This window comes from Periplaneta americana, chromosome 16 (assembly GCF_040183065.1).
Source record: "Periplaneta americana isolate PAMFEO1 chromosome 16, P.americana_PAMFEO1_priV1, whole genome shotgun sequence".
NCBI lineage: Eukaryota > Metazoa > Arthropoda > Insecta > Blattodea > Blattidae > Periplaneta > Periplaneta americana.
This window is the reverse complement of record NC_091132.1, coordinates 78,877,772-78,887,423: the sequence shown is the minus strand read 5'-3', so window position 1 is coordinate 78,887,423 and position 9,652 is coordinate 78,877,772. Positions and strand designations below refer to the sequence as shown.

At 34.1% G+C, this 9,652-nt stretch overlaps 1 protein-coding gene across 3 annotated transcripts in view; it reads right to left on the bottom strand.

Annotated features, from left to right (window-relative positions):
- Positions 1–1,680: 1,680 nt before the first annotated feature.
- Positions 1,681–9,652, bottom strand: part of LOC138716517 (synaptotagmin-15-like) — a 313,906-nt gene continuing 305,934 nt past the window's right edge. Inside the window, exons 9-10 of one of the 3 annotated variants that reach the window (XM_069849662.1) lie at positions 7,739–7,876; positions 1,681–1,785 (exon numbers count right to left, since the gene is read on the bottom strand). In XM_069849662.1, the coding sequence (XP_069705763.1) occupies positions 1,775–1,785; positions 7,739–7,876 (149 nt within the window). In that variant the 3' untranslated portion in view covers positions 1,681–1,774. Of the gene's footprint in view, positions 1,786–7,598; positions 7,877–9,652 lie in introns of those variants that run through there. The other 2 variants (XM_069849664.1, XM_069849663.1) reach the window with 2 other exon arrangements.

The window sequence follows — 9,652 nt, the reverse complement described above, 5'->3', positions numbered from 1 at the left end:
TGAAATGAGTCCGGGATCCAGTACCGAAAGTTACCCAGCATTTGCTCATATTGGATTGAGGGAAAACCCCGGAAAAAACCTCAACCTGGTAACTTGGCCCAACCGGGAATCGAACCCGGCCACCTGGTTTCGCGGCCATGTGTGGACGCGCTCTCATATTAATTATTTTATTTAATGTTTAAAAAACTAAGACTTAGATGCACAAAATATATAAACACAATTATGTATTGTCCTCTTGTAGGCAACCAATCGAAATAACCCCATAATGGGAAATTTGATGGAATACTTCTGTTTCGTTTGTTGTTCCCGAAATGAAAATGAGGACATGATACGTGGTGTGAATCGACCAGCTTTGATGGAGAAACAGAGAAAAGAAATTGAGATCCTAGGATAGGGAAGAAAAGGCAAGGTGTAGCTTGAATGAAATTTATAATGACCACCAGAGGTTTATGGTTATGAACAGAAAAAAAAATAATTGCATGGAAGAAACTGAAAAAGGTCATATATTATACATTCTGACTTGAAACATGAAGTGAAAGGACATTTAAAATTCCTCGAAAACGTTTAATCATCCAAGTTTTACCTAGAACTAATAAATCAATTAATGCTATTAAGTTAAAATAGCGAACCATAACATATGTTCGGAATGCCTATTAATTTTAACTCATCAGGAGATCAAAATTAAAGCTATTCCTGGATATGTAAGAAGTCTTTGCCCTTTTGAATTTTTGGTCTTTATTTCCATTCTTTACTTACGGTCTTACTAATAAAAACTCTATATACAGACGTTTAACTGTCTTATACTTATAGAATGAGTAGCTCGTTTATAAGTCGTGTGTAAATTCCTTACTAATAATCACTACATACGTCGTGTATAACAGTATAATTGTTACACAGCTACGTCATAGTTTTGTCATTACTTCGTTACGAAAGGTAATAGAATATTTGAGGTTCTCCATTGCATCCGGTAGAGCGCTCTAGTGTGGCGTGTTAAATATCGATAGTACAACTGGCTCTAATCGATTACCACACTACATTTTGGTCAAAGAGTACAAGCTACAGCAATATTATTCTAATAATTCTTTGATCTTTGGTTTGTTCTTCTGTGGTTACAAGGTAACCATCATCATAAAATGACAGTCGATACGAACAGCTGTTAGAGGGGCGGCCATTTTTTCGCTATATACAACGCTTAAACAAGGGGTTTCGTGTATATAACTACTGCAAGGCAATTCCCATTGTATAGTTACAGCCTGTTTATACGTCCATAGCTTATTCACTTATTAGTAACGTTTTCTGTCTCAACTCCGCATACGGTTTATTAGTAAGACTGTTAGTATAATTTAATTTATTTTATGATCTTAAGGTTTTCTTAGAGAATAATGCACAATGTAGCAACGCTGCGTGTGGATCGATTATTGAGCACTTGTAATTACCATATGCGAGCGTCATTCGAGGAATTAACACAATGTTACAGTTAGAAATTATACGTCTAGCACAGAGAGACCAGGTCTGAGCTTACCGAAGAAGTGAGACTGCATAGCCAACGACGATTGTCCGATTTGCATGTTTACATAGCATTTCTTCCCACGAATTCAGCTGCTGGGAGCAGATGATATCGCATCTCATTTTCATGCGTCATATCAAAAGCGAAACACAGTTTAAAACATCGCGAGTGGTTTGGTACAACTCTATTTCAAAAGTGAACCTGTAAGTCAATGTCGCAGATAATTTCAATGCAGGTTTCCAGAAGGGTCCGTTCCAAGTAGACGAACTATGCACTATCTGGTGAAAAAGTTAAAAAAGAACAGGTTCAATGTTAGAAAAGAATGAGAAGATATTTGTAATGTGCTGACACGTAAGAAAGTGCGATTTGAAAGCTAAAGAAAACATCTTATTCTTATGTAACAGGAGAAAACATTTCGAAAGAGCAGCAAAGAGGCCATCTAAAGCAACATCTAGACAGAGATTAAAAGGAGTGTGTTCGACAGAAAGATTAAATTACGTGTTACTTGTATCTTTACATCCGACAAAAGATAAGTAGATTTAAGAATTAAACTCTTGTTGAACTGTGATGAACATTGTAGATTTTTTTATTTATTTTATTGGGTTATTTTACGACGCTTTATCAACATCTAGGTTATTTAGCGTCTGAATGAAATGAAGGTGATAATGCCGGTGAAATGAGTCCGGTTCCAACACCGAAAGTACCCAGCATTTGCTCGTATTGAGTTGAGGGAAAACCCCGGAAAAAACCTCAACCAGGTAACTTGCCCCGACCGGGATTCGAACCCGGGCCACCTGGTTTCGCGGCCAGACGCGCTGACCGTTACTCCAAGGTGTGGACAACATTGTAGATTAGTCATTTCCAACTGGTCAACCTGTGACGTCGGAGCGCGTTTTCCCTCTAGAAACAGATCTTGTAGAGCACGTGAAGGAGAGTAATGGTTTCGTCTACACTCCATCCCTTCCACTGTCACTCCCCTTACTTTGCTCTTTCACCTGTGCTTCCCCTCTCGAAGAGCACGAGAGCAGAGACATGTGGCGTCACAGAGCCAGCAGATGGAAATGAGTGATTGTAGATACTTTTTCCTGTTATGACTCATATCTACGAAGATAAAATCAATACAAATTTGGAAATGAAAAACAAAATTACATTTTCAATTTAAGTTTCATTTTAACTCTACCAAAATGATATAAGTTCCTGTCACTTATTTTTTCACATAATCATATGCCTCAGTTCAGTTGTTTGTGCTGATTCTGAGGTACTTGTTTCATTTACTTATCAAAATGAATATTTCGGTAGAAAGTTACGATAACTGGCCTGTAAATATGACAGTAAATTACACATTGTTCCTATTTGTATCAATGGACGAGTAGTAAATCACATGGAAATGTCGGTAGAATATTCATGAGTGAAACTAGATGGTCCGAATAGTTAGACATGGTCTTTGTTCATCACAAAATTCAACTTTTAATTTTGAATATAAATTTACTCGACTCTTCAGCGTGGAAAGTGTATGAACTAATAACAATGCATCCTATATGATATGTTCTCAAAGTCTTGACTATTTCAGTCTTGTAACCTGTCACGGGCTGGGCAGTACCTACTTCTTCGTTTGGCTCTCCAATTTACCTCTTCGAAAAAATAACATGAAATAACTTATAAAAGAAAGTTTTATTGTGTCTAAACTGTATCTGGTGGCAAAAGCACGCAATTATCACTCAAATCAAAGAAAGTAGCATAATATAATCAAGTACTATGGTAGAATGTTAAATATGGACACTGGATTATGAAATAGTCTGTTACTGACAGTCAAAATATCTTACGTTAAAAGTACTGTAATGTGTACGAAATGATATTAGAACATGGAAAGTGGTAAAGTAAATGCCATAGAACGAAATGAGAAAAACTCAGATGGTTTGAACATGTAAAAATGGGAGAAGAAAGAGTATCGAAACAAATTTACATGTGGGCACTTACAGGGAGGCTTAAGAGGTACAGATCAAGAAACGCTTCGAATGAGTGCTTCAGGGAAATTTTGACTGCCAGAGACCTTCAACCAGATGCAGCTATGGCGTTTTGAAGTGGTGGTAAGGCGAATAGTCTTATAAAGCCGAATATACATAAATATTAATTTACATACTGTAAAATAGGAAGAATATATTGTTACTAAAAATACAGTACATACAATTATCTTTACACACTCTCAACATCCTCTCTGAAAAGGTAAGAATTATTTTTAGCACGTTCACAATTTCAAATCTTAAAGAACTGTCCGTTCTGCGTTTTATTTCGCATATTCTTGAGTCATAACCGAGCGCTCAGTGCTGGCCGCGTGTGGGCAGATACGCTGTGCGCTGTCGCTTCCACCCTACTTCCGCGAACGTGGAAAGATAAAATGTATGCACTGTATATTGCTATATAAAATAAAAAGATGAAGTATAAAGTTGATTGGAAAGCATGAACCTTTGCCAGTCTTTTTGTGTGGGGAACCCCATATCAACTACGATCTAAGATATATTGGACCTCGTGTTGAATGCTACGAACTAATCTACTCGTGGCGCACGGTTCGTCACTTGGTGTCGGGTTACAGGAGAGACTGAGGGATGCAATCCCACTGCCGGTCTCAGGGAACTTGAAAAAGCATTTTAAAGAAGTGGAGTGTGTGCAAGTAAGTGCAAGCATTCCTAATGTACACTGTACAGGTGCAACTTGGAAAACAACAACGAAAGTGAGGTACTCTTTGAACAGTTTAAAAGGATATATGTAATGACAAAAAATGCAGAAATAATTTAACTTAAGTTTATAATTGTGAGTCATGAAATTCTGGAGTAAACTGTTGCATTATCGGTCGGTGTAAAATTACAGCATAGAGTTTGTTCCAAAATTGTGACTGACATTGCACATTTTATGTAGGAGTTTCATTTAGTGTTCAGTTGAATTAGAATCCTTTGTATCTCCTAACCAAAGAGCGTAAGAATTACATATTTTATTTAGTGCCATCTTGATGCAATTCTGAAATAAATGACTTCAGTTGAATAACTAATACTAGATTTATATTTTCAGACAAGGTATATTGCTAAGTTATGCAGTATTTCCGATATTCTACTTTTGTATAATCAGAAATAATCTACTTAAGTATTTGTTACTCTTCTTTATATAAATACATCTGGAGTAATATATTCATTTCAATATGTTATTGCGCATAAGAATATATTATTTAAATTATCCTAATTCATCTTATTAAATGGAGGACAATGAATGTTACCATAAGTACTATCGGTACGTAAGAATGCTCATCACATCAGTCTTCAACAACCATTTAAGAAAATAAATATTTAAAGAAAATGCTCGCTATTCCGTCTAGATAACAATTACACATTCTACAAATTTTTAGAAGCCACTGTCTTGCAGCAAGCAAGGATTTTATTACAACAACCGATAATACTTCGAAATTCCAAATTATTTTTTCAAGTTAGTGTAGAAAGTTTTATATTAACGACTTTCCCAATGCAGTTTCTATTACCGTTCTTTTATTCTAATCGATCAAATTGCTCTTAAGGTCTTCAATACATTTAAAAAATTGCAAGATTTATGTGCACAATCATGGATCCTTATTTGCACCGGAGTACAATTTTGAAAAATATAAAAATTACATTGATGCAAAATATCTTCTTTTAAAAAATGGGGCAAACGCGTGCATGTACTAAAATTGGTCGGTTTCCATCCGCTCATTATAAAGGTAATACATATTTATACATATTATTATACATTCTTATAAATGTTATCATATATTTATATTCAACTGAACTTTGTACTCTGCACAAAGAAACATAAGTTCGATGTTCACAAGGTGGCAACACTGTCTACTAAAATATAATGGAATGTTATTGTTATTAATATTATTATTATTCTTCCATAATGACTATCTTACAATGCTTATTTCGCTAAGTACTGAGTATTAGTAATTCTGGTATCATGATAAATATATAGTATTTATATTATTTTATTATACCCATCCCGTTCGGAGCAGTCCGAAGTCTTTCTCATTTAGGATTTATAAAGTTAGCAATTCATCACCTATTTAATTTGTCTTTTGAGGTACAGAATTACATATATCGTTCAATATGCAATATTGTTGAATAACTAAGCATAGATTGAGATATGAACCGGCTTATAGAGCTCCAAATGTATTGACAAAATAATAGTAATAATATCAAAATAATGTACTAATTTAATAATTTCGCATTCATAAAATTAGACATGAATTTAATAAGATGAAACTGAAATATGCAATTTCCTATTTAGAATCAATGTTTGCTAGCCAAAATTGTTATTATAAATAAGTTGATTATATCTTTTGAGTTTATGTAGTACACTAAGATTATCGTTTGAATTACAGTTTAAGTTTCTCCATTTATGTGGAATAAAATTAAAAATTTCCATTCACAAAATTATATGTACAAGTTAATCATGTATTAATTAAATTTCTGTATTAAGGCTCTGAAAAGTCCTATCTAATAACCTGAAATGTGTCAGTTCATATCCAGTCTGCATACCTATTTTAAAATATTTTCCTACTCATTATATTGTATAAGTTGTTACTATTTCACGTGGAATACTAGTATGACCTAATTAAATAAAATTGAATATTCGTATCTACAAATGAGGTTCCTGTGATTTCATTTCCAACCAAGTTTATTGTGTGTTGGTAACGTAGACAGTTGAAATACCAACACCTCGTGTAAGATACTTCAGCCTCTTAGTATGATATCAAGAGTTGAGTCATATATTTCTAATTTTAAGAGAACTGTTACATTTCAACATAGGACTTTTTCTCCGAACTAGAGGTTTTTATATCATTATGTACATGTATGTAGTGAAGAGTTTTCGGGAAATAAATATGGATATCTATTCTTCGTATTTTCATTTACACGCTGAAATCTATATATATAATAATTTCTTTAAGAATTCAGTTTAATATATAGTATATCTGACATCCAAAGCTGTATGTACCTGGAATAAGAAAAGAAGTCCAGTTTTGCTGCTTTTGAAAGAAACTGGTTTTAGTATAGTAGTTAATACAAATTTTACATTTATGCAAGTGTTATTATACAATAACTGTAAATGTATTATGACTTTAACACGAGATAAACTTAACTTGCATTTTATTCTATGGTTCTGTCTCTAATCTTTTTTAAATTTCGATTCTTTTATTATACACCATTATTACTTTAATTTACACTCGTCAAATGCATTTTATTATAAAAATCATATATTTAATCTCTTGAGACTTCTTTCATTACAGTTAAATTAAGATAAGTTTTTGTTATTAAAATAATCCTTCAATTAAAAGAACTATTGTCGCATTTCGTTTCAAAATGGATGTTTTTTTTTTAATTTTAATTTAATTTTACATTTTTTGTTTCTATCTTTTGAATGGGTTTACTTTATGGTAATTTTAATTTAGACTAACAGTACTTTTTCAAAATGTATGCATGTAATCAATTACCACCAGTTCAATTTAATACGAAGCAGAAATTTTACTACTATTGCCAAAGGAAATATTTTTCATGTAATTACATTAATTTATTTTAAAATGAAAATAGTCAGGACGCCTAATAAAACTAAACTTCCTTTAACAATATGATACTATATCGGCTTACTATGAGTAGGCCTATCTGATACCTTAAACTGATTTGTAAATACAATCTGTAAAAGAGCGAAAGATATTGACTTTAAAACTTCGGTTTTTTTTTTTATTTTGAGGCCCTTCAGATCTGCAGTTCCAGGTACACTGCAGTTTTTTTTTCATCAGTCTTCAACCATATTTTGCTCGAAGATGTATCTTCAGTTTCATGGAAAGGAGCACTGAAAGTTTTCTTTCCTGTTTTCTGAATTAAGTTTTTAAATACATTTTACCATTATGACTTTTCATTAAATTTAAATTACAAAATATTCAAAATGTTATCAGAAGATAAATTAATTTTATATGGGTATTGCAGTTATTTAGATTTAGAAGGACATTTGCGTCAAGCTTGTTCGGATTCGAATTTTCTAACTCTGTATTGAGTTTATTACTGATAGAATATTAATTTGGACTCCATGCATTCAAAATGATGTTTGACATTTTGTTAAACCACTGTCTAAACGTTGAACAATTATCCATATTTTTCCCCCGTTTGTATAAACATTGGAGTATTTACACTGATGGTAGTTCGTGAAGTCACTCACAGAGGGCATGCCAGTGTTGCACCTGCTCCATCGGGTTGCTGAACGCTGAATTCCAGTGGCTGAGAGCTTTGCCGCGAGCGAACATGTAGGACCCCAGCACGAACTTGCCGATCATCTTGTCTGGAACACAACCACAAACTTCGCTTCACCAGTAGTTGTTTCACTATGATTTCCCTGTTGTTGCCGAAGCGAATATAACGTAATTGTTAGGCCGTTTAAGAAACTTGTCCGTTCTTTCGTCCGTGTATCGTATCTGTCTTTACGTAACATGGCAACGTACAGTGATTGTAATAGGCTGTCTTTTATAACAACAATCCAACGAAAAACAAATAATTACTCTTTAGAACAATTTCTTGAATTATCTCTGTCCGCCCATCCGTCCAATCAGTGTCTGTCTTTGTTTCATTGGTAAAGTACAATAAGATGTAGGCCTATTAAATTGATTTGTGTGCTGACATAAAGTAACAAATAATTACTCTTCAGAAACATTTGCAGAAGTTAGTTCTATAACATTTATTTTTAATTGGATATACTACAGTAGAACATCGATTAACCGAATACCGATCAACCGAAACATCGGTTAACCGAAAGCGTTCCAGTCGGCAAATTTAAATTTGCGCGTGCGTCATGTAGAAGTTCCACTAGCGCTGTTTGCGAGATTTAGCGAAAAAAAAAAATAATGGACTTCTTTTCTAAACTGTAGGCCATTTTGAACTAGTCACGCTAGGCTGGTCAGTTCTCTGTGTTATTTGTAAGACGTGTGATACAAAATATATATGTAATTACAGTTTTGTGTTTAATATCAGTGTTTCTTTGTTTCATACTGCTCCTATGTAGAGGGGACTAAGTAAATAAAATTTTGATTAGGAACCCATTTTCGGAAATTTATCGTTTCGATGCAAAATAAGTTTGAAGATCGATTCGAATTAAAATCTCCCTCTTCACAGTACGCAAACAAAATGGGCTGAGGGCGACTTCTGCAGTCCCCTGATATCGTGTGCCTCGTCCTGTACTGCTCAATGACTGAATCACAGCTATGTGAAAGCCGACTCCGTAGAAATGATTGCAAACAGAAGACACGATAACAGGAGACTGTAGAAGTCGTCCTCAGTCCATTTTGTTTGTGTACCGTGAAGAGGGAGATTTCAAATTGAATCGATCTTCAAACTTTCTTGCATCGAAACGATACATTTCCGGACATGGGTTCCTAATCAAAACTTTATCTACTTAGTCCCCTCTAAAACCCATAGAAGTTTGCAATAGGAATTATGAAACACCCTGTATAACTTTCACATATGTTAACCCAGTAGTACAAGACACATTGAAAAATATTTGGATTCTAGTGATAACTTTAATTTGGTTTAGCTTCAAAGACATCTATCCAGACGAAAAGATTTGAGCAAGTAATATCAAGGAAGAGAGAAGATAAACATTAATGCTTAACTGTTTTACCAGATTGGACAAAGTTCTTGGAGGAATAGTGAGGTCTACTGTGTACGAGTACGGCCGGAACCGCTGTCCAGTGCAACTCGGTTGTTTGCAGGGGCGGTGGTCAAACAGTAAACAAATCAGACTGTTTGAGTTCCGTGTTCACTTAAAGGAAAAAATATAATCTAGTCAACTAACCGAAGCAAATTTCATGCCAGTTACGTAATCTCGACCGCATTTCAAACAACCCCAAAGTTCGAGAAGTTTAATTTAACCAGTTATTAATCGCATCATGCATCTAGAAACTCGCGTTTCTGTTCCTTTAGCCATGTGCTGGAGTCGTAAGGCTCTTGAAGCTAGCGTATTAGATTATTTACTTTGTCAGTTTATTTCCTTCAGTTGTTTTGTTTAATCTGAGTAAACGAATTTGTGAATCTGTTATCAAATCTTTGTCCATTATGTTCTTGTATTTATGAATGTAATATC